The following is a 23,968-nucleotide window of genomic DNA, read 5'->3' as shown; positions in this document are numbered from 1 at the left end:
GCACAAGAAAAGGCACAGTGGACGATTGTCTGATAACGGTGGAAGCCACCCAACTCCACATAATGCAGTCGATACAGCTAGGATGTTGTGTGTAAACGCAGACGCAGGTCCACGCTGTGTGAAAGCTGAGGAGCATAGGCAGTCCAGAATGTAGCAGACTATCAGCAACACGAGGCTGAACGTGTGAGCCCACGATATATCACGTCTCAGCAGGTCGCCAATTAGTGTGGAATAAAATTTTCTGAATTGCTTATCATTGAAACGAGCACCACATGCGCTTCACGAGTCGCTACACATCAAGTCACATGGTTTTCGCAAGGTCACACACCTACAAAAGGACGCCCCGCGCCTGCCACGCTATATACAGAACAAACGGGGTTTCCTTTCACCTCATGGTGGACTGGCACTGTACCTCAAAGGAAATAGATAGCAGATACCGGGCTGTGACAAAGGATGGAATGCCTGAGCCTGGAAGCCGCAACGAGATGTCTGATAAAATGTATCCCCCGACAACCTTGCTGCCGGTTGCGGCGCATCACGGAAAGACACTTCCACGCAGACAAAGTTGCAGTAGCCGCCCGTTGATCGACACGCGCAAGGTGTCTACTTCGTACAAACCGGGCGAATCACAAAAGAATCGTACTGCTACAACTCGCCGTACTGTCCCGCATGTCGGTACCGGATGTCTGTTTCTCCGCCACTGCATTTCCTTGGATCTTCGCTACCTTCTTCCTACCACAAAAAGCGTGTCCGATGGCGGAATCGTACGTGACAAGCTCGAGTAGGTCCTCGAAAATTCCGCACAACCAGCTGCCGAAAGTGCAGGTTTCGTTTTGTCATTGTTAAAGTCTGGCTCCAACTTGTGTGAATTCATATTCCTTGTCAGGGTCCGATTGATCGACACTCGATCTGTACCCCTTTTGTCCTTAGAAACCGATAGGAACTGAGGTGCCCTCAAAAACGATGCAGATCGTCCAAAAAAAGACAGTGCAGAATCCTGGGGACCCTGCTGCCATGTATTACCTTCCCCAATGTCTCCATGGCACCTGCGATCGTGGGCTGGAGGGCGCGGAGCAATGACCTCTGTTGAGCAAGAAGGCAGATGGCAGCTGAACGAGCTTACTCCCAGTATGATGGTACTGATCAGACTAGCATCTGAGTAGTAGTTTTCTTTCTCTGTAAATACAAGTTATAACAGTAATTCATCTATTACGCCTTGAACGTAACCGATGTGGAATGACCTTAATGTAGTAGGATATTGCAATCCAAAAATTTTGGTTGTCTTAAGCAGTCCAGTGGGGTGGTGGTGTACAGTAGTCATAACGAACTTGTGTGTCTGTATCTCATAACTGGATTCATAGTCAGTATCCTAGGTACTATCATGTCTCTGTTCGATTTCCTAGTAGACACGCGCCCTTCTAAAGGATCAGAGAAAGCAGGTTGCATCCAAGTCTCCACAGGGAAGGATGAAGCGGGAGGCAAGAGGCAGCCGCAGTTGCTTCAACTGACCACACAGACGTCACGTGTTGACTTCTCCCACCTCGTACGAGAACAGGGCATAATAGCCAGAGCTGTGAATCACTCTGTGCTCGATCAGTTGCAGGGGTCCTCACGCGTGACTAACATTCAGCCATGCGTGGGTGGGTTCACAAACCATTCGCAGTGACAGGGTTAAATCCATCGGTGGATACCGATGAAACATCGGAGTCGTCAAAGGCCTCAGCCGCTTGGTTGAGATTCAAATTAACGTCGGTAGCTGTGACTGCGTCAAATATGAGGGTACCGTTCGGCGTGTGGAACGCCGGTTCAGAGCTTCGTGCTGCTACGGAGAACTTGGACGCGTTATTTACCTTAATGGGCTGCCCCAGGATTGCTGCGAACACTCCTCTGTCAGCAGCAAGACTCAGGAAGGTTGGCTCTGTATCAGTAAGTGGCCTCTGATCGCCGACTGTTATCCACCGCGACACTGAGGATAGAGCGGCATCATTACCCAGAAGCTGTTCTCATGGGCGTAGCCACAAAATTTAATTAATATCCTGAACAAAGGAATGAAACAACACCTGTTAGTCGGAACAAATGGCGTCCATGAACAAACATTCACTGCGCAACGGCAGATGCGGTGGACGCGTAGCGGATGCTGGATGGCGCCACACCCGGACACCAGCTTCCTTGAGAAAGCTACCCCGTGACGGGGAAGTACGCAGTCAGTTGAGCAGACGGTGCACCCCTTTTGTAGGGGTTGACATCGAGTAGGCTCTGAATGATAAACTGGAATCTTTCGTTGACGTGATGTCTGCATCTGTCCCATTGTGTGAATGCAGGGAAAGAGACCATATAGTCGTTGGCAGCAATGAAGTCTGCTTGTAACTGAGCCAGGACCTGAACCGCTTGGCGCGGCTCAGCAAGAGATGATCTTCGGTTGAAAAAAACATCGCCGCAGAACCATCGTAGCAACATCATTCCAGCCATCCATGCGTCAACAGCTGGGTTAACGGCAGCATAACTGCCTGGGTTATTGACGGCGCAGTGGGCTAGCCGCGGGTCAGTGAAGGTGACAGACGGGATTTTCCCGCAAGAAATACCTCCGTCCTTTGCTCGGACATGCTGGAAACCCCCCAGAAACAGTTGCCCGTCACGACCGACGAGCACATTTTCATCCGTTATATCAAGGTGCGTCAGCTGTAATCTCTCCAAGTTCGCGGCAAGTTGTAAAACGCGCATGACCACAAACTCGTCCATGGCTGGTGTGCGTGAACTGGATCGAAGAGTGTGAAGATCGCACATCATAGCAGGTGACACCGTAACAAAATTTAGAATAGCCTTTCCTGACCCATCCATTGCCAGCACCAACCCCTCGTTGGAGAGACGTCCGACCCTGAAGGGTAGCGCAAAGCCCCACTCACTATCAAAATTGCCCTCGGTCCCAGCAGCTGACGAAACCAGTGCAACTTTGTGGATTTCCAGTCGCAACTGCTCCTCCGCCAGCTGGGACAGTAATTCTGCCTCAGGCACTTCGGGTAGTTCTTGCTGCTTCTTACGCACGTCCACCACAGGAAACCGCAGCGCTACACGAGGACGAGTATCCGCTGGAGCGTGTGACTTCCTCAACCTCGAAAACCAGGACCGTCGCCGCCGTGCTGGCTCTTGTGGGACAGTTTCCTGTACAGCCTGGATGACAATGGAAGCAGCGCCTGCCCCGAGAATGCGCTCCATGGTGTATGGGAGAGAGGTGTCACCCTCTGGCGTTGCGAACACTCGCAAGGTTTCAATCACGAACGGTGTTTGAGGGAGAGTGCTTCTATTCAACAAGTCTTTCAAGGATGGCTCTACCATCGTTGCAAGCTCCTCCGGTGTAACTCTCGCGACTTGGCGACCGAGCTGCACTCTGCCTGTCGTAGTGGTACCAGTCCTGGCCACTTGCACCGGTTGTGGGCGACGTCTCACGGGATCCTGACCTAGCGCAGCCAGTTCGAGTGCTGGACTGATGTTAGATGGAAGCGAACTGTGCTGCAGGTAGGATGGGGATTCACTCTGCACCGTGCCATCCCGGAGCACCTGGTTAAGGGTCCAGTGGGGCGCAGAGTCGTTGAAGGATTTGTTGTCACTGTTCACTGCATGGTGGTGAGTTGCACTGTAGGCATGACCTGCTTGATGCTGCCAGACAGCGAGACAGAAAAATAATCCTATGCAAAAGCACGCCAGCCGGGCACAGCTATCGACCATCTTGGAAACGAGTACCAATCTGGATGACGACATACTCTCGATCGAACGCCGTGCTTCTGTGGAATCACTGCTTCTGTCAAAATGCGTCCGTGTATTTTCTAGTAGGCAAGCCGCTCGAGGACTCGAACAGCTTGCGGGACCGCCCTCTCCCAACTGAAGACACCAAGCTACACAACCAGTCCTGTGGCTTTCTACACAGTACCACTTTCCAGCCGCGGACTCAAGTTTTCTTAAGCATTCGATCGGGCAGAAAATTGGTTCGCTGCCCGAACGTGAAGAATATAGACGCGCAAATCCGTTAGCCTAACCAAAGCAGCCAGCGAGTTCAGGACACACCGAACCAATGGCCAGACGCGGGAGAAACGGGCAGCCTGGTTCGCCGCTGGTATTGAAGTGCTAGCGCAGTTGCATGTACCGAAACGCGTCGCTGTTCGCTTGAGATCTGCGGAACGCTTTCTCGAACAGAAAACGATTTGGCGCACGACTCGGAATACTGCAGGATGCCTAAACAAGATCCTAATAGTCGTCTTTCTTTTTTGGTGTAGCAACGAGACCCGCAGAACACGAGCCACCGCAAGTCAGTTGATCCGTGTCGGCGGTCATCCCATGTTCCTGATTAGTCTCTCGTCAATGTTGCAGTTATAGGGAGGGAAACTTGTTCCTGCACCAGTGATCGGAACAGCTGTCAGATGCCTTATAGTTGACTGCTTTTGGCTTGTTTCCCTGTCGCCGCCGTGGCGGTGACCGGCCCGGTCGGCTTCACAAGCTGCCAGTGAATCATGATCACAGCACGCGAGCACTAATCCCCTTGCACGTAATCTGATGAGGCGGGCATGAACCAGGCTCCTCTTATGCAGTTCCTTTCTGTTCTGCTTTTACCATCATCGCTGTTAGCAAATGCCCCTGCTGACGCAAGATGAGGGTTGAATTGTCAAGGCAGGCAGCTTCCTTTGCGGAATCCGAGGGGCTGAAAGAAGCGCATGGTCGAGGGATTTTCGCTTTTTCTGAAATGCGATTTCCGCGGTCTTCACTGTCGCGTAGAAACTTTCAGTTAGCTTCACGGTAGGAGAGACCTGGAGTCCACTTCTCACAGGACAGCGAGGGGAATCGATACTCAGATTGTGACCGTGCCATCGTACTGAGAGTGACAATCTCTCAGGATTATTAATATGCTTTTGCGACTATTAATATGCTTCTGCTGGAGAGCAACTGGAAATGTTAAATTTCAACATCATACGGCTTTGCGGTAATTTCACAATCTCCATAGACTAAGCGTAGCCGACGGACGTGGTTGTCTGTGGCTTACAATTGGACTCAAACTCAGAATCACCGAGTGCCTCTGTCCACATTGAGTGCCACAGTGATGGATAGCGGTATCCTTCTACAAAGATCATATCTGTTTAGAATCTGAAAGGCGCGTGTTCACCTTGGCATCGACGCGAATTTACAGAGACATGGTACATTGAATGATGAAAGTACGGCTGCATTTCTGAGATGTTGACAACCAAGGCTCTGTCGATGGCTCTACACTGCCACGTCCCTGGCCTACGAAGACAGCTAAAACCGGTGGTTTTCAATACCCTGTTGGTATCCACGTTTGTCTAGAAGCTGTCGGCATCGCTTGATAGCACTGCCTTAAGAACTCAGCCCCGGCTATAGCGGTTAAACAATTAACGGATGGAGTATTGCCAATACAGACCACGCATGGAAGAATACCTCATTCTCCTTGTACAGAACAAAAATGAAAGAACGGCACCTCTCTCAGCGGCCTTGTTCGATGAGCTTATTTCTTCCGTTGTCAGCCGGTGTGGACATCCTGCTCTCTCATCCCGGTGTGACCATGCGCTATTGAAAGATCGGGAAGCTAGAATTTCGTATGAATGGCTTTTCTCGAAGGTCGCTGCCTGCGCTGATGCCGCTTGATTCACTTTTGAACAGCGTTCGACCGCCGAGTCTTTGGGTCTTCTTCACACTAACCAAAAACCGCTAAAGCGTCTAGGGTCGCCGACGAGACAGAGAACGGAGCAGGCGTCCGTCCGTTTGACTCAACCGCCGTCTTGTTTGTCTTCTACAGACGTGGAAATGAACTCATCTGTGGAGACACAACGCCGTCGTGCCTCTTTTTCACGTGAAAGTGCATGCTGAGGAAAGACAGCGAACGCACTTGTTCCTGATGGATCCGCTTCCCGTCTTGTTTCCCCCGGAGGAATCGAGGAGCGCCACGAAAACGGCGCCACCAGACAGATCCAACAGCTACCGGAACGGCGTCCAGAGCAACAAGGCCCTGTCCGTCTTTTTCGCAGTATCCACAAAATTCGAATCTCACACACAAACAGCGTCGCACAGTTTCTCCCTCTTAACCTTGTTTGCAGTTCCACCACACACCCTCTGTTTTTTTTACTGGTGTTGAGATTGACTGCGCACTCGCCGGTGGTGATCCAGTTGCTGCAGATACCTATTGAGGTCTTCTGGCGAAGGGCCGTTTCGCTGTCTCTCGACAGCCGACGTTGCCTTCTGCTGCAACGCGCCAGAGAACCTTGGCTCCCTTCCTGCCACTTGGTTTCGCCCAGGAGTCCCGGAGTTGAGTGGACCGCCGGCACCACTGAGAGGGGCGCTCTCGCCGCTGCTCACGAGCTGCACACACCTCGCGTCTCTCCCCACTCTGCCCTCCCCTCGCTCTGTGTCTCCTCCGTGCTGCGGCGCCTCCACACCAAGGGGCGAGGCCGCCAGCGACTGCTGCGGCGCGCGTTTTTTCTGTCCGTTTTCCGCGAGCAGCGCCAGATACCGCCTCTCGAGATCAGCCGCCTTTCCTCGTGGGAGAAACCCAAAGCCCTCCATTCGCAAGACTGCGTTGCTGAGCACTCGCAAACTGTACACGGCTTCTTTCCCGCGTTGCTCCCCGCGCGTCGCCCCGCGAGCTCCGAGCCGTGTCTCTTCGCGGCCCGCGCCGGCTGCAGGTGCCTCCCCCCAGAGAAGAAGCGCTGCTTCCGCCGTGCGTCTCTGCTGGTAGCGGCACCACTGAAGCACATCCGTGGCGCTCATCGCGATTGCTTCCGTGAAGCCGTCGAGAAAGGCGATGTCGACTCTCCCGAAGAAGCACCGGCTACCCTGTGCGGAGCCTTCTATCCCGGCGCCTGCCTCACACGCGCCACCGGCGAGGCCTGCGTCGACCTCCTGCAGGAACGCCCCACTGCTCCCCGTGAAGACGCCGATAGATGGGTTCGGCCCAGGGCCATTCGCCCGTGGGGCGAGGGCCGTTCGAGAGGCCTCAGCCACAGCTTCGGAGCTCTTCAGAACGAGTGCATGAACGTCCCGCAAGAACCCACGGAGCGAATCTGCGAGAGAGAGAAGTGGGCCGGGAGAGAGGCCTTGGACTGCTCGCGCGTGAGGCAGCGGCGCGGCACTGAGGACTTCCACGCAGTCGAGGACACTCCGAGCCTCGATCGCGAGCCACAAGTCTCTCTGCGACATGAGGGTGATCTCCCCGCCTCCCGCGCACCGCAGCCGCCGTGTGAGGTCTCGCAAAAGGCCCCGTTGACTTCCAAGGGCGCGTTCGACGCTGGGAAGAGCGCCACCCCCTGCGGCCTGCGAGCCAGACCGCGATAAAGGCCCTCCCGCGCTCGATGGGTGAGTCTCTGGCCCCAGAGGGGGCGACGCCTCATTCTCGGCGGTCTGCGGGAAGTCGGAGGCGACGGCGCGGAGAAGCGAGCAAATGAACGCCGAACTGTCACACAGACAGCCGGCTAGGCCGAGGAGCGCAACGGACCGGAGTTCGTCCACAGCCCTCTGAAGCTTCTGCATCTGCCCGAGCGCGTGCATCTGCTGCTCGCGCGTCAGTCGTTGCGCGAGCCACCCCGGAGGACTCGAAGCTAGGGCATGCTGCAGGTGTTCGTGAAGGTCCGCCACCATATCAGCGGCAGACTCCACCGCTGTCGCGCGCTCCGCCGCGCCCCACAGCGCTCCTGGACTGGACTGCTTCGCCATAGGCCTCAGAATGTGTGCAAGATTAAGAGACACCCCGCTCAGTGAGCTGCGGGTCTCTTCGTCGGAGTCCCCGCCTGCAAATCCGGAGCCCGAGCGACCCAGCAGTCCCGAGCCGTCACCCTGCGAGAGAGAGGAAGCCTTTCGTCTCAGAGCCATCTCCGGCGACGCCGCCTCACTCGCCCGGCCTTCACTCGCCTTTTTCAAGTCGCCTCCAGCTTCCTTCGCGAAGAGAAGGTGGAGGCGCGCTTCCTGGGTGAGGAGCAACGCTCGAAGGGCAGGGGCGCGACTCTGAAGCAGAGCCGCGTCGGTCGTCTCCAGCAGCTTCCTGCGCGTCTGCGAGTCGACCGCGTTGCCGTCGCCGGAGACTGCGGCAAGCGATGTAGACACAGGTGCCTCCAGAAGGGACGCGAACGAGCTGGAGGTGAGAGACACCCCTGCAGCCACGGCGACGTAGAACCCAACCTGGTCGATGACGGCGCACAGCGCCGGAAAGGTGGCGAGAGGAAAGGCGAAAGCGAGGCGGAAGAAATGTCGCAGCTCCTTCGCAGCCAACTTCGCGGACAGACTCACAACGGGGCTCTGAAGCCGCCTCACGTGGATCGTACCGTCGTCGGAAGCGGGAGCCGCCACCTCGTCGGTGTACAGACACGGCGGGACGCCCGGGAGTGGGCGACCCGGACTCCAGCCCCGGAAGCAGTTCCTTTGAGGCAGAAGTTCCTGAGAAGGACGTGGATGCGCTGTCTGTGCGTGTGGCTTGCTCGAAGTCTCCGCGGAGTCGCACGCGTACGGAAAAGGAGGCAGGCGCGGGGGGAAAGGCTGTCGAAAGAAGGGGGGCATGTAGGCTTCTGTCTCCGAGGTCGACAGCGCGACAGAGGCGTTCTGAAGAGTTGCGGAAGTCGCGAAGTGAGGATCTGAGGACCTCTCGGGGGGAAACTGCTGAAACACAGCTGGATTCGGATAGCTGTACACCTCGAGGGGGACGGCGGGAGGGACTTGACGCCCGAAGGCAAAGAAGGAGAAGGTCCGCGGGACGGGAAGCCGTTGCCAGTTCTCCTCTTCGAGAAGGTGGAGAAGAGAGCGCAACTGCTCTCTTTCGAGCGCGTCCAAAAGCCTCAACACCTGTCTGTACAGCTCGTCCACGACGGGACTCCTCGCCGGCAACAGAGACCCGGCTTCCGCCCTCGACTCTGCATCCGTCTCCGCCTTCTCGATCCAGGACCTGAGGTGCGAGGAGACGCGGCCGTCTGTGTGGGCGACGCGCGCGAGAAGGTCGAGAGCCTCCTGCTCCATCTTCTCCACGAAACTGTCCTGCGATGCATCGCGAACGCAGCACAGTCGACATCCGCTGATCACGTACGCGTACGCGCCGTGGATGCCAGAGACGATGTCATTCACCGCGGGGCATGAGTGCGTGTCTGCGAGCGTCAGATGCGTCAAAACGTCCACGACCTGGTTCTGCAGAGATAGCCAGATGGCGCGGCGGCGCGCATGCAGACTGTGGTACACGTGAAACAGCAGAGACACAAAGTGGAGACTCGCGGAGAAAGCTGTCGGGCCGCCCTCGGCGCGCGCCCGAGCCGCCGCGTCCGCCGCCACCTCCAGCGTCGTTCGCACCTCCCGCGCCTCGCCCTCTGCGGTCGCCTTGCATGCCTTCACAGCCTCTGGCCCACTGTCTCCGCAGAGCCGCGTTTCCGGCGCGTTTGACGTGGACGCGAAGAGCGAGGACGGCGAGGAGACGAAGACCGAGGCGCTATGCAGAGGCTGGGAAGGCTGCTTCGCGAGGAGTTCTTTCAGGTGAAGAGAAATCAGTTCGCTGTGCCAGGCGAGCAGCGAGGACAAACCCAGAAGAACGTCCATGTGGGCCTCGAAAATCTTGATCAAACAACTCAGTGCGTCCGGAGTCTTCACCTGCTTCGCCAGGCGCCCCAGAGAAGGCAGCGTCTCCTCGCCGGCTTGCACCGCGGCAGCATGTCTCCGGGTCTCCCCTGGAGGGACGTCCACGCGTTCCCGCAGAATCAGCAAATGCTCCTTGCGCTCGCGCCCCCCGGCGTGGAGTCCACTCTTCTCACCCTGCGAGCCGCGCGCTCTGGAGGAGAAGAGAGAGGCCGGCAGAAAGGCGAGAAGAATCTGCTGTCCCGTCTTCTCGGCCGACTTGACCAAGTGCGCTACCAGCAGCTCCCCTACGGAGACAGAAGGAGGCAGGAGCGAAGCTGCAGCGAGCGCCGCGGTGTACTGCTTCCATGGGCATGCAGAGGCCGACAGAGAGAACGGGGACCCGGTCACGGGGGACGGAGACGCAGCCTGCGCGAGAGAGGCGTTGGAGAAAGAGAGGGAGCTGGAGACTGAGAGAGGATTGCTGGAGAGCGAAGTGACCGGAGGCGGCAGAGACCGCGACGCCTGCTCCACCGCCTTGTCTATGGACGCTCGAAGAGACTCGAGCGACTTCAGGAGCTGAAAAAAAGACACGGAGTTTGAGGTTGAACACAGAACAGGTCTGTGAGAGAAGAGGAAGCAGCGACGCGTAGACGCAAGACGCAGGCTGGTGACACACAGAACGTAGAAAATCTGTGACAGGTGAAACAAGCGGAAGTGAGTGTGTGGGGAGTACGCAGTGAAAGCGTTGGAGAACTCTTCTGCTGCCTGACAAGGTGAGAACCATACGCCACACACAGCCAGCAAGAGGAAGCGCGGAGAGAAGAGGAGGCGAACACCAGAAGCGAAGTCCAGGACTCGTCTATGGAGGAAGACGGAGAACGCGGTGAACAAGCGAGACAGGCCAAACCGCCGCGAGGAGACGGCGACTCCCTTAGAGCCGATAGTTCTTGCCTGTGTCTCTTCAGTTTTCTTCGGCGTCGCATGCAGTTGACTCTGCTCGCGCTTTGCTAGAACCGAGATCTCTGTTCTGCACTTCTTCCCAGTTACCTGACTGGCACCGTCTGTTCTGCCCTAACGCACCTTTTCTTTCGCTTTCTGGACGCAGAGAATCACTCCGGCGTTCTCTTTGTCTTGCAGGCCTGCCTCGCATTCTCTGTCTCCTCCCGTGTTTGCTCCCGGCCCAGTCTGGAGCTGCACCCTGCCGCCGTGAGCGACAAGCGGCAGAGAGAGGGCCTCAACAAGGAGCGAAGCTGAGAGAGGAAGGAGGTGCTCCGCTTGACACTCCTCCAGAGCCATGTCCAGAGCAGCGACCTTCTGAATCTGCAGAAGCAGACGCAGCCGTTCCTGTTGCTCCTGCTGCTTCCGCTGTTGGAGGACTACCCGCAGCGAAGGCACCAACAGTCGCTGTCTGTACACCACGAGCAGGTGACGCGTCGCCGCAGCCTGGTCGTGCAGCTCCCGAAAATCCGCCTCCAGGTCCCTGAAGTTCAGAAAGAAACGGTCGGGGAGAGTGTGACGCAAGGAACGCAGGGCAGACGCGTTGAGAGAGACACAGCAAAGAGCGAGAGAACGGTGAACCACCAAGCTCAGCAGCTCAGCGAAGACGCGTGTGACTATGAGAGACTATAAACGAGGCAGACGAGAAGAAGGAAGCGAAGAAAAAAGGAGACAAGACGAAGCCAGAGAAGGAGACACCAAAAAGAGAGAGGAAAAGAGAGAAGACAGAGCAGAAGACAGACAAGGAAACAGAGGAGACACGGCCAGCCAGAGAAAGGGGAAGGCGACCCACGAGATGAAAAAGCGTCAACTGTCTGCCTGCTTTAGAATCGCGGAACGACACTCCGACACGAACGTTTCGACAAATACACGAGGGAGAATGGTGCTGAGAACAGGAGAGAAAAAACATGCTTTCAACATGAATGAGAGAGTTGAGAGACAGCGGAAATGAGGGCGGCGAAACCATCAGAAGCGAAGAGCGTGGAGCGACACAGGGCGAGTTCGCGACGGAGCTGGATGAAACGCAGAGGCCAGCAAGAGAGACAGGCAACAGAGCGCAAGGCGAGAAGGAGACGCGCCGATCACCAGAAGAGACTCACCGCAGAGCTTTGCTGCTCGAGACGAGCTCGTCTTGTCGAGACTTCACACACAGCTTCGTCTCTGCTTCCACCTGTCGCAGGGAGAAACAGCGACACTCGCAGCAAAACGCTCGATCGGTAAACTGTGGAACTGTGCATGAATGCAAAGATGCATTATGTGAACCATCCCGTTCGACGCAGCACATGGGGAGTCGTTCGTTTTTCTCGCTGGTAACATCCGTGATAGCCGTGTGATCCATCGAGTCCTAGAACGCAACTGCCTGCAGCTTTCCTCATTCGGCGTTTCGACTCATTTAAGACAGAGGCGATCACGAGAGCAGCGCATGAAGCAGAAAGCGGGAGAGAAACATCAGTCTGTTGCTGCGATAGCCAGCACACACGCGACTCCTGAATCTTGGCTTTTTTGGGACCCGCGCTCCCTCAGGGGGACGGACCGACTGCCGCCACCCTGTGCTGGAGAAAAACACAAGGCGAAACAGTTTGCTGGGTGTACACCACGACATTCGCATTCCTCTCTTCTTGTCGTATTTGACTCCTCCTCGAGTGTGTTCATCTTTGATGTCTCGCCAGCTAGTGGAACCTGTTTCGCCTCTCTACTTTGCCTCGTATCGGAACCGCCCAAGGTTTTGTCTGAGCGGAGAGGTCTCACGACACTGAAGAACTGCAGCCTTTCAAAGATGGAGCTCTGTTTCGCCAACGGCGTCACGCACCCCTTTGCGACGCGCCGATGGGCGGGTCTCCATCTTCCTCCTTCTCTTCACTGTTTTTCCCTTCTCTCCACTGTTTTTCCCTCGCGTTTCTTTCTGGAGCTCGTTTCAGGTGCCTCTCTACTGTGCGTTCCTCGACCCAGCTTCGAGTCGAGGGGCTTCTTTTACCTGTTTTCTCAACGCCTCTAACTCGTCGATGCGCGCCACCACCTGGTCCAACTGGAATCCGTGACTCAGGACGTTCTCCAGCTCCCACTGGACGCCTTCGTCATGCTGTCTGTCCCCCATTTTCCGCCTTCTCGCCTGCCCCCTCTCCCTCTGCCTCTGCAGCTGCTCTCTGAGCTCTGCCTCATCCTCCCTTCGGCCGTCGAGGGCGGCCTTCATCGCCTCGGTCTCCATTCGCTTGATGGCTACCTCCGTGAGGGAGAAGAGGCACCCGTCTTGCTCGGCATCTCTCGCCTCCGAGTCTGTCGTCTCCTGCTGTCTCTGATCCGGCTGTCTGTACACCGCACTCCCTTCTTCCTTCTGGTCGTCAGCGCGCCCCTCAGCTGTCTCTCCACCTGCAGGGCGCGGCGGGGACCCCCCCCTTGCCCGTGTGCCGAGTGGACATCCACCAAGGCTGGGCGAAGACGGAGCCGGCAGGAAGGGAGAAGCAAGGCGGCTTCTTGAGGAAGACGAAGCAGCCTCGCGCTGACTGGGGGAACAGGAAGGCGACGAAGAGGCAGAGGAGCGAGAGCGGAGAAGAGATCCGGTTTCCTCCCCGCTCTGCAAGGAAGCAGAGAGGGAACCTCCGTCGCGACGCTCTCCCAGCTGACGGTCCAGCTGTTGTATGTACACTTCAGGCAGCAGATCGAGGACGGACGAACTCGAAGGTGGGTGACTCGAGGAACGGAGAGACGACGAAGGCGGCGAAGACGCGTTTTCCTTTGCTTTCTCTGGGTGGCAAAGTGCCTCACAAGCTCCACGGAAAGCAATGCCCCCTCGACGGGGCGAGGGAGAAGCGTCTCCGTCCACGGCCGCGTCCGTCACTTGCGGCGAACAGCGCTGTTCACGGAGAGGACCTCTGTCTCTGCCACTCATAACATTTTCAAGTTTCTTCTCATCTTCTCCTCGCGGCTCTTCTCCTGCCCCTCGGCCGCTGTCTTCATTCAGACTTGGGAGAGGACAAGAAGACGAAGGAAAGGAAGAAGACGCAGAGGACGAAGAAGGCGAAGAAAAGGAATACGCAGAAGACGAAGGACAGGATGAAGCAGACGACGAAGGACAGGATGAAGCAGACGACGAAGGACAAGTAGAAGCAGAAGACGAAGGACAAGTAGAAGCAGAAGACGAAGGACAAGAAGAAGACAAGAGAGATTCAGCGAGAGAGAGAGCTTGGATTGTGCAGGGGTACGCGAGCGTTTCGTCTCCACTCATCAGTGCGTCTTTGCCACGTTCGTCTTGTCCCAGTCCGGAGAGTCGAAGGAAGAGCTCCTCCTCCTCCATTGTGTCTCTCTTCATCAGAAGGTGCAACGTCGAGCTGGAGACGTCGCAAGGAGACGAGGAAGAAGACAAGGAAGAAGACGAGGAAGAAGACGAGGAAGAAGACGAGGAAGAAGACGAGGAAGAAGACGAGGAAGCGGGTGCAGCCTCGACGTCCTGATGAGGAACCGCAGAGGATGCAGAGGCAGTGTCAGGAAGAGCCATTCTCGTTTCCCCGAGCTGAGCGTCGCGCATCTTCTTTTACAGCGGTCCTCCTGTGCAACCACACCTGACTATGCAGGTGCGATGCTGCTTCTGCTCCCAAACACCGGTATGGGGATGTCCGCGTGGATGGTCACCTGAAAAGGTACAACAGAGGAACTGACAAACCAACCGAAGAGAAACATTGACACCAGCTTGATGAATACGGAGCCTCTTTTTGCGTTCCCAAGTTCTGCAGGCGAGAAAGCAGAACGTAAACGCGCCCGAAAGCATGCGCCTTGAAAATCCCCTCGGGACTCGTGGAGAAGACTCCCTTTTTCACCAGAGACATGAAGGCGCGACTCAGAGGCCGGAGACACGGCGGCCTCATCAGAAGGAGCTCTCCGAACACCGCAGAAGAAAGGGAAGCCCAACAGGCGTGAGTTGTGTGAAATACCGGAGACAGTGTCCCGAAAGAGCCGCCGCTGTCAGAACAATCGTTTCACTTGTTGAAAAGTGTAAAGTTCCTCTTGACTTTCGGCGTATGGGCTCCATTCTTTCGGAGCGAGCGACGAGTTCAACCCCCAGAGAGTCGGAGACACGCGTTTTCACATGTGCGACAGGAGACCAGGCCAAGAGACTGGAGCAGGAATGCAGAAGTCCGGAATACAGGGCGCTGAAGTCGGAGATCCTCGCAACTCAGCAGCCGGATGGCGGAGAAAAGTAGACGAAAAGATAACCTAGGAGGACGAGGTCAGGAGCGGGCTGAACACAGACGGCTTTCTCTCCAGTTGTCCAGGTCTGCTGACACACGCCGCAAAAGGGATCCGGAAAGACTTTGTTTTCTCGGGAGTCTGATGGAGGAAGACGCGCAAGAGACTCGCGTGCTCTCCTTCTGTTCGCTTTTCGCGACTGCCACCCAACAAGCAAAGGTGCCTGAATGAAGAAGAGGAACGCTTGTCCTCAGTTTCGGGGAAACGGGTAGAAATTGAGAGGGGGGTTGGACCCCCGTGCGAACGGCGCCGCTTCTCGCGCCTCTGGCCAGCCGCCCAGCTGCGAGTCCTTACGGACAGAAAGAGGTGACAGAAACGCACGTTTTCTTCGGAAAGAAACTCCGGATTCCTGCTTTATTTTCCTGTTTTGCAGCTCGCTCTGAGAAAAGATTCCCGTGCACGCGCAGCGTCGCCCGGTGTACGTACACTTGAAGACAAAGGCGGACCGCAGTCTTTGCGACAACGGCAGCTCCCGAAAAAAAGGAACAGAGATCGACCCAGGCGGATCCTTTCGACCGCTGACTAGGTAAAAGTGGCAACGAGGAAGAATCCCCAGAGGAAATTCGCCTACAGCAATCGCCAACATCTTGAAAAACAACAATTCCCCTTTAGAAAACTCCTCGTGTCCTCAGAGGCGACTCTATCGAGTCACCACGCCTCTCGGCCGCCGTCGCAGAGTCACTTCAGGTAAACCTCGCCTACAGCCTGAGTCTGGGTCTCTAAGCGGCTGCACCCATCCTCCGTTACAAACGAAAGGTTTGGCTGGACACTATCGTTTTTCCACCACAAACACGTTGCGTATCCTTCAAGTTTCTTGGAGAGGTGCCCAGGCACTGCAAACCGCCTGTGAGTGTGTGCGTGTGTGCTACTGGGGTGTAACAGGGAACCCATTTCTTGTTGTTGAGCTTAGTTTTGAAGAGAAGGAAAAACTCCCGCACTCTTCTTACTCAAGTCGGTTTCCAGTCTCTAAAACGGGCAGATTTCTCTTTCTCAGAGAGTCTGCCGGACAGAGGAAAGCGGAGCGCCGGGTCATCGAACTTTCCTCACCCAAGAGTCAACACTTCGGGTGAAAGTGCTCGAACGACAGGAAAGCGCCGTTGCGCCGGTCGGCTGTCGATCTGGGAATCTCGAAGTTGCGCGTTTTTCCTTCTGCATCATCTCCGTTCAAGTGGCTCTGACGGAACTTGACTTCGTGTAGCATTGAACGTTTCATGTGACGGTTCCTCATCACAAAGCAGACTTTCACGGACAACAGAACGTTTCTTGACTAAGAGAAGCAGAAAGAAAGCAGGGGAAAGACAATACCACAAGAAGTTAAGCAGTAGACATTTTCTTCGTTCCTCTACGTAGGCGTTGCCGGTATTTCGTCTTTCCGTCTCTATACGCTTTATTAGAGCAGTATGGCCAAGCGTTTTTTTCGACATGTGCCTACGCCGCTGTTCCGATTAGTTTGTTGGGACACCTTCGACTTTGTGTTTGATTTCTCTCGCAACGGCCTTTACGCAACGAAGATCAGCGCAGTTTCCCCCGTGGTTCCGGACTTCCTTTTGTTCGTTTACGCTCAGTGGGACTCTGCTGTCTCTGCAGTGTTAAAACAGTGACCTCACATACGTGTCTCTGTAGTTATGCAAATACATGTATATTTATATATTTATATATATATATAAATATATAAATATATTTGCATAGACACATGCACTCGGAACCTGCAAGAGGCACCGCGACTCGATGGGTCCGCTCTCTTCAGAGCCGGCGTGAGGGGCATCGAGAGATTCAGATTCACGGGACTGTTCTTGCACGATGACCCCTGCCTCCTCGGACGTCTCCTGTCATGGGGAGAAGCGAGTTTCTGGGCATCTTTCCGCTGTCATCAAAACAGAATGCGGGAAGGTAGACTGTCTGTGACAAGCCGAGTGTTTCGTGTCTTCGTGCTGTCCTGCCAGTTGCTCGAGTCGCTGTCCCTTGAAATGCCAACACAACCGAGGCTACTCCTTCAGTCTGTCGCCTACGCAGTTGCAGGCAGTTCTAGTGCTCACTCGTTTTTCTGAGACAGACATTCGGGACCCGCATCGTATTCAACAAGGTCTGTAGGATGGCAAGAACAGTTGAGTCCAAGCACAAGCTACGCAAGACGACTGAAACACACCCCGTAAAAAAAGACAAGGCAAAGTGACGCACAAAGACTCGAGCGAATCCGACATCAGGAACACACAATCCTGCAAGTGGCACAGGTTTGCCCACCACTGTCCGGGAGAGGCTGGGACAGGGACTGAAGCTCCTCAGTAACGCATTTGCTTGAAAGTAAATAGGTGAAGAAGGCAGATGTCTAGGTTTCCGCGATCGCTGGCAGTTCACCTTTGTCAAAAGCAAATTCAAGAAACCGGAACGAAACAACGAAAGCTGAAGAAGCTGCGTGTCGGCGCGAGTTTCGACCGAGGCGGACTTCTTGCCACAGGCCCTCTGTGATCAATGAGCTGCACAAACAACGCGATTTTCACTTGAGTGGTCTCCTGTATTCCTCAACTCAGACTGGGGAGTCACGGAAGCCGCAAAGGAAAGAAGCGAGTCGATCTGCGCATCGCAGTGCACACTCGTCTACGGATGGTAGAATCGAGCTGTCCGGCTGAACATCCCTTTCCTACAGACATCCGCGCCGAAAACTCAGGTGTATGACGGCAGCTCAGAACGGGGCGGCGAACTCTGCTGCCGGCATTTCCGTTCAAGATGGTTCGGCGGACAATAACTCTCGATTGAGCGGCTCTGCGTACGTAGTAGAACTTCTCGACCAGGCAAGGTCTCCAGCAAGTTGCAGAATTCCCTGGAAAAGCTCAGAAACAGTCCAGACAAAGATTCCTCTCACGATGATGTTGTTCTCGAGTTCGACCGCGACTGCTGGGACTGCATGTGATGACTTTCCGCTAGGTCGCGAGCCTTCGCCTTCGCTACCCCCCGACGTCCTTTCTCTTCGGCTATTATTCATGGCACAGGAGCACGAGGCGACACTCCAGCTGGACACCGTTGCCGCGACCCTGCGACTCTTTCTGGTGAACGCGTTTGCTTTTCGCCGTGTTAAAGTGGCTTTTCAGCCAGTCACCTTTGTCCTCGCGGCGGTAAAAGAGACCGAGACTTTCGTCGCGCTTCTGCGCGCGCGCTACGCTGACAGCGAAAAATCGCCCGTCCCGCTCACCCCTCAATTGCAGTTTCGGTGTTTACAACCGGGCAGGGAAGCGGCTGCTGGACCTCGCATCTGCCACCTGCGTCGTTTCTTCTTTCGGCGTTCGTTTTTCTCCTCGCCTCTCTGTTCGCCGTCATCTCCGTTGCGGCTCAAAGGCGAATCTTCGACTTGTGGGGCGGACTGTCGCGTAGGGTCTACAGACACTGGGCGGACGAACAGTGTCTCGCATTTTCCAGTTGATGCTTCTCTTTTTTCCGGCTCATTCGGCACCGTTTTCGCCTCCCTTCTTGTGCTCTGTTTCCTTCGTGCCTGCTGACTTCCAGACAGGTCCCGGTCCTCCTCTGTTCGCGTCCGTACCCAAGCCGTCGTCCTCCGCTGCTTGGTGCCCTCTCCTCCCCCCTCAACGCTGTCCGGAAGTGTTGGCATTCTCAGTTTCTGGGACTGGAAAGGATCGCAAATGCTCTCTCCGGTTTTCCTCCGCTCTCCACCTGTTTTTTCCTCTGTCTGTCCAGCGTCTTCTCGACGAAGTGAACACACCGCCGAATCTCCGAGCTCGACGCAGCTCCTCGCTGCGGCTTCTGCGTCTCGTCTCCCCCCGGACCTTCCAGTCTCTCTCTGGATATATCTCTTCTTCGTTTGTCTTTCATCACCTCGCCAGTGTTTTCTTCTTTTGCGCTTCGCCTGCCGCGGCTCTCGCCTCCGTCTCTGTATCTCGCGTCCTCAGCTTTCTCTCTGCTCGGTCTCTTACTTGCCTGCAGTGTTGTGAGACTTGGTGGGGAGCAGTTGCAGAGAACTTGGTTCTGTGCATCTCTTAGCTGAAGTCCTTTTCAGTGTCCTCTCCGGCGGTAATCTCTTTTCTTCGCTCGTTCATCTTGACTTCCACCGTCTTCTCTTCCATCTCCAACGATGGCAGCTCGAGCTTGGAAGGCGGCTTTGGTCGCCGCGCCGCCGTCTCGCCGGTACCGTCTTTCTGTGTCTTCTCTTCCTTCGTCACGTCTGAACTCTCCCTCTGGTCTGTCTCTTCTTTTGCGTCCGTCGAGCGTTTCTTCCGCGTCAGCTTCTTCACATGCTTCTGCTCCTTCTTCCTTCGCATCCTCTCCTCCCTCGGTCCCTACACTCGCCTCCGCCTCCGCCGTCTCTCTCGACTCGCGTCGTTGTCTCGCTCGCGTCTCGGTCTCCTCCTGCCGGAACTCTGTACCCACCTTCTCGCAGGTCGATTCCTCGCCTTTTGCGTTGTCTCCGCTCTTCTCGCGCATCCCAGCTTCTTCTCTCGCCTGCGCTCCGCGCGCTCCGCTGCGACTCTGCTCGCGAGCAGACTTCTCGTCTGCGTCTGGCGACAGTGCCTCGGACGGCGCCGGCCGGACCTCCTCCTCCTCTCGCTCTTCACACCACTCGAGTTCTCGGACCCACCGTTCGTCGCAGCACCGAAGGCCTTCCTCGGGGGGCTCGGGCTCTTCTGCGAGCTTCATCAAGTCCGTCCTCGCGCAAGTCAAGCAAGACATGGAACGGAATCATGAGCTGAAGAAGGCGATGGAGGATCTGAAGGCCTCTTCGCTGTCGCAGAAGAGCGAGAAGCTCAGCAGCCGCGTCCAGGAGGCAGCGGCGACGGCGAGTGCTCTCGCCAGCCAGATGGCTAACCAGACGCAGACGCTGTGGGGGGACGCGGCGACGCAGGCGAGTCGCATGCAGCAGCTGTTGAAAGACAAGGCCTTCACACCGATTCAGGAAGCGACCGAGCAGAACGCAGCTCTCAAGGGCGTCGCGCAGGCAGTGGGGCGCGCGAGACAGCGGCTCAATCATGCGTTGTCCAAGGTCGCGAGCGCCACAGAGATCTTCAGAGACGACGTCGACGACGCCGAGAAGAAAGCCGCCAAGTGGAGACAAGACATGGCAGTAAAGCGCTTCAAGGAGCAGGAGGCGCGGAAGCGCGAACAGGAACTTGCGCAGCGACCGAGCGACTCGGAAGCCGACGGCGCAGACGAAGGCGCGAAGAAGCCACAGGGAGCAGGCGAACGAGAGGGCGGCGAGCGACGCACGGAGGAAGAAGAACCTCGAGAGGATGCCCTAGTTCTCTCTCAAAGAACCAGCTGGGATCGATTCTCCACCAAGTTCAAGGAAATGTCTTTCCTGCAGAACTTCTTCGGTGCGCAAACAAGGACAAGAAAAGACAAGAGAAAGAAGGGGAAATAAAAAAAAAAAGACATCACGTCAAAAGTGAGGCCTGCATGCCCTTTGCATCTGCTGCATGTGCTGCCCGCTGAGGGTCCGCAGTGTCGCCTGACGCTGTCTCTCGCTGTCTCCTGTGAATCGCCGGTGTTCGCGCGTTGTTGGGCGCCGTCGTCTTCGCGAGTCGAGACGCCGGTCGTCCGTTGTGGAGTCTTTTCTTCTCCGCTGTGCGCGTCTCCGTCACTCGACTTGCGTATTTTCTCCAGCCGCGTCCTGCCCGTCTTCAGTGCGTCGCCGCTTTGTCTTTGCTCCCGTCTTTGCATGCAGAGAACCCCCTGGTCGCCCAACTTTTTGGAGAGACAGAAATCGCCGCCTCCATCCGTGAAATGAAAATCCTGGATCCCAAATTCAAGTAGGAAATCCTCGAATCCATGACACAATGCTCACAAATGTATATAAGTATACAAATACGCATACTTATATATTCATATATATATATATATGTTTATTTATATATATTTGTATATTTATATATATATATATATATATTTCCATGTAGGTATATATACGTATGTATATATATATATATATATATATATATATACTTGTGTATATGTGGGTCAATCGGTTGTGCACGCGCGTCGGATATAGCGCGAAGGAGGGGAGTGGTGTCTGCCCACCTTTTCCTGAGTTAACAGTCCGCGGGCGCTCGGTCTGTCTCCGAGCTTTTTGGATTTTCTTCGACGTATGTCTGTGCAAGGAAACGCACGAAGGCGCGCCTGCGTACATGCCAGGCATCCGTCGGCTGTCTCGGTGGATCGAGTGTCTAGGAGCCGCTCTGGACGCGTTTCGGTTTTCTTGTCCAGGTTGGCAGACATGCACAACATGATGGAGCGCGTCATCGCGGCTCACATTGTGCAAGCCTTTCTGCTCGGAGACGAAGGCACTCTTGCTGTGGTACGCCGCAAAACGGGGAGACAAGAAAAAGAGGAACGGGAGGTTCGGAAAACTGCCTGGGCGCGAGGGCGTCTGCACCAAGGGTTCAGCTTCACATCTGGGGGTGGGGGCGGAGGCGGTTCCGTATGCATTCATGCATTCTGTTTTGCGTGCATTTTTGTCAAGGCACTGATACGAATGCAGTGTAGATGTCTCTGCAACTGCATGTGAATGCGCAAATAAATTTATCTGCATGCCCTCGGTGGTGGCGCGGCTCAGTTGTGGGCTCACGCCGACGTCCGTGGTTCCTTTGTCGCGTACAGCACTGCGCAGAGGGCGCCTTCGCCGCAATGCGCGCGTCCATTATCGAACGTCGCGCCCAGAAGGTTCGCCTGGACAGCGAAATCCTGCAGCTTGGAAATGTTGAACTCGTCGGTAAGATGCGCCGTATCGAGACGCAGGGACGGTGGAACACCGGATTTTGAAATTCGTCTTCGTATCGCGTGCAGCTCATCTTCACACGATACCCTTTCTGTTCAGTTGTGCTTATCGCCCGCTCTCTTCTCGCAGTTCTGTTTTGTTTTCTTCCTTGTCCTCTGTCCGATTCTTTCTCTTTCTCTCTTCCTGGTGTCCTGCGTCAGTTTCTCCCTCGTGGTCTTTCTGTTTTTTTGACTTTTTTTTTTCAGGCGCCCGTCGCAGCTTGACGCCGCCGATTTGCGCGACGCAGAATTTTTCTGCAGACGAGTGTCCGTGGTTCGTTTACACCTTCACTTGTCAACAAGTGAACTGTTTGCGGTCGGAGGTCGACGGACGCGTGGTTGAGGGCCGCGAAGACGACATCCGTCGAGTCGTCTACTCGATCGCTGTCTCCAAGCACCCAAAACCGGAGACGGAAGGTCTCCTCTATCCCTGGATGGTGAGGGAGCGGCCAAGCGATGTCTGGACTCGTCGACAGCAGCGGGGCCTCTCTGCGCGCCTGGAAGTTACGCAGTGGCGCTGTAGAAGTGTGTGCAGTCCTGGGATGCAGTTGTGCAGGCCTGAAGAAAGGATGACTGGCGAGAGACAAAGCTGCGTAGAAAAAAGCTTTCTACAGCACCAGAGAACATGCGGGCGTGAACGCTTCACTTCCGCGGATCATCGAGAGACAAAGGGCAGTCGTGCGGCGAGACGCCTCCACGTTACTTATGGTTCAAAGGAGACAGACATGCTCAGGCTCGAATCCGCTGGCCGTCTCGATTGCCATTTCTAGAGACAGTTCGAAAATCAACTTTTGGGACAACGACGTGGCGACAGGACGAAACTGCAACTCGGAATGTCGCTCTGTGACACATATACATCTATATATATATATATATATTATATATATATATATCTATATATATATTTATACATATATAGGCATGTATGTTTACATGTATGAATATGTACGTGGACACAAAGTGCATCTCGAGAAAAGGTGTGGCTTCGTGTGAAAGAAAGTAGCAGTCAAGACTGTTGTCTCGAGGTGCAACTGTGTGATGTTGTCTTTCAGATTCGAGAGATCGCCATCATCGGCAGCGAAGCAGTATGGTGATTTCTGAGAGGCTGCGTTCACTTGAGGCGCGCTGCAGCTTGTCGACGCGGCCCTGCTGGCCGTTTCACAGCGGTGACTAGACACCTTCGCGAGAGTGGAAGAGAAACTGAAAGAAAGACGCAACGGGAAGACGAAGCTCGAGGAAGACGCCTGCAAATCCGTGTCTTTCCTGCAGCTATCGTCGCCTGTTCGGAGTCTTCCAATCAACAAGAGCACTGCAGGAAGCTCTTTTTTTTTCTCGTGTGGGTCGCACCTTTGTTTCGCTCCGCCCTCCCGTTGTTTCTGTTGTTGTTTTCCTCCTAGAGTTCTCCGTTTTTCCGTCCTCCGCTTCCTTTGTTTTTCCCTTCGTTTTTCTTCTTGTCTTTCGTTGGGCCTAGGTACCTCGTCGCTCGTGAGTCAACTGTCTCATCGAACGCGGCGCGACCTCCGCTGTCAACCGACGCCGTCCAGTTCCACGCTTTCCGTTGACGCTGAACTTTTTTAATCGTTTGAAAGCAACTGCGCAAGTCGAATCAAGAGAGACAGACGCGCACGGGAGAACGCGCGAAAGACCCAGAAAGTGACGAAACTCCGATGTGATTATCGAAGCGCCGCACACCCCCAGTTAACCGTAGCAGAAGCCGGCGTAAAAGTACCGACGTCGTGGTAGGATACGGAAACTGAACGCTCTTCCGCCCAGCGACAGGGCGAGGCGTTGCCTGAGAAACAGGATTGCCGACATGCGTTTGCAGCCTTTGAGACGCCGAGTTCGACTGCGGGATCAGAACTCGAAGGCCTCTGCGTACGGAATCCACGCTGTGTACTGTGTTACCAGAGCAGGCAAAAAAGAGCAACGGGGGCGAGACAAGGAAAGGAGGAAACAAGCGAACCGCCTTTCGGCTGTCGCGCTCTTTCGATTTCCAATTGCAGTTCCCAGGAGGGCTGGTCTTTAAGGCAGTCTTAATGCTTTGCAGGAGATGGGGAGTGACAAGCAGAAGCAACGCAGCCGAAAGAGTTTCGCGAGAGAGAAAACGGTCCCCGCAGCCGGCGACTCGACAGACCGGAAAATGAGGCTCGACTCAGAAGGCCACTGTCAAAAACACAGGAAACGCGTAGTAGCGGTACACGTAAAGCGAGGAAATGAAGCACCCACAGCCTCGTCAGGTGTAGGGACACCGCGCGGCAGCAGCAGAAGAAGGAACAAGCCAGAATGGCGGAGTTTCGTTTCAGAACGAGCGACATGCATGCAGTGCTTCCCAAAAAAGCGAGAAACAACCACATGCTGTCTCTTTTGTTCGCCTCTCCACGTATTCCTCTAT

General features: G+C 55.4%; 3 protein-coding genes across 3 annotated transcripts; 1 reads left to right on the top strand and 2 right to left on the bottom strand.

Moving 5' to 3' along the window:
* Nucleotides 1-1,157: 1,157 nt before the first annotated feature.
* ROP11 (rhoptry kinase family protein ROP11 (incomplete catalytic triad)) lies at nt 1,158-4,963 on the bottom strand. Its single transcript, XM_002366363.2, has one exon. It carries the CDS (start codon nt 3,754-3,756, stop codon nt 2,179-2,181), a length of 1,578 nt encoding a protein of 525 aa, XP_002366404.1. The 5' UTR covers nt 3,757-4,963; the 3' UTR covers nt 1,158-2,178.
* Nucleotides 4,964-5,179: 216 nt separating this feature from the next.
* TGME49_227820 (hypothetical protein) lies at nt 5,180-15,110 on the bottom strand. The gene is made up of 4 exons (XM_002366364.2): nt 12,554-15,110; nt 11,679-11,749; nt 10,663-11,062; nt 5,180-10,158 (listed from the first exon to the last, which is right to left on the bottom strand). The coding sequence occupies exons 1-4, from the start codon at nt 14,099-14,101 to the stop codon at nt 6,121-6,123; spliced, it is 6,057 nt and encodes a 2,018-aa protein (XP_002366405.1). The 5' UTR covers nt 14,102-15,110; the 3' UTR covers nt 5,180-6,120.
* Nucleotides 15,111-16,883: 1,773 nt separating this feature from the next.
* Nucleotides 16,884-23,956, top strand: TGME49_227830 (mitochondrial inner membrane translocase TIM44, putative). Its single transcript, XM_002366365.2, has 6 exons — nt 16,884-20,138; nt 20,489-20,573; nt 21,028-21,118; nt 21,421-21,532; nt 21,784-22,013; nt 22,629-23,956. Exons 1-6 carry the CDS (start codon nt 18,902-18,904, stop codon nt 22,668-22,670), a joined length of 1,797 nt encoding a protein of 598 aa, XP_002366406.1. The 5' UTR covers nt 16,884-18,901; the 3' UTR covers nt 22,671-23,956.
* The last annotated feature ends 12 nt before the right edge of the window (nt 23,957-23,968 follow it).

This window comes from Toxoplasma gondii, chromosome X (genome assembly GCF_000006565.2).
Source record: "Toxoplasma gondii ME49 chromosome X, whole genome shotgun sequence".
Taxonomy (NCBI): domain Eukaryota; phylum Apicomplexa; class Conoidasida; order Eucoccidiorida; family Sarcocystidae; genus Toxoplasma; species Toxoplasma gondii.
The sequence above is the reverse complement of the archived record's forward strand: the minus strand, read 5'-3'. Positions and strand labels throughout refer to the sequence as shown.

Excerpts from the sequence above, each read along its gene's own strand:
- ROP11 (XM_002366363.2), bottom strand. The coding sequence starts at position 3,756 with ATGTCGTCATCCAGATTGGTACTCGTTTCCAAGATGGTCGATAGCTGT.
- TGME49_227820 (XM_002366364.2), bottom strand. The coding sequence starts at position 14,101 with ATGCGCGACGCTCAGCTCGGGGAAACGAGAATGGCTCTTCCTGACACT. Across the intron at positions 11,750-12,553 it reads TAGAGGCGTTGAGAAAACAG|GTGGAAGCAGAGACGAAGCT; the intron begins GTAAAAGAAGCC and ends TCCCTGCGACAG. Across the intron at positions 11,063-11,678 it reads TCGAGCAGCAAAGCTCTGCG|GGACCTGGAGGCGGATTTTC; the intron begins GTGAGTCTCTTC and ends TCTGAACTTCAG.
- TGME49_227830 (XM_002366365.2), top strand. The coding sequence starts at position 18,902 with ATGGCAGCTCGAGCTTGGAAGGCGGCTTTGGTCGCCGCGCCGCCGTCT. Across the intron at positions 21,119-21,420 it reads ACGAAGGCACTCTTGCTGTG|CACTGCGCAGAGGGCGCCTT; the intron begins GTACGCCGCAAA and ends TGTCGCGTACAG. Across the intron at positions 21,533-21,783 it reads TGGAAATGTTGAACTCGTCG|GCGCCCGTCGCAGCTTGACG; the intron begins GTAAGATGCGCC and ends TTTTTTTTTCAG.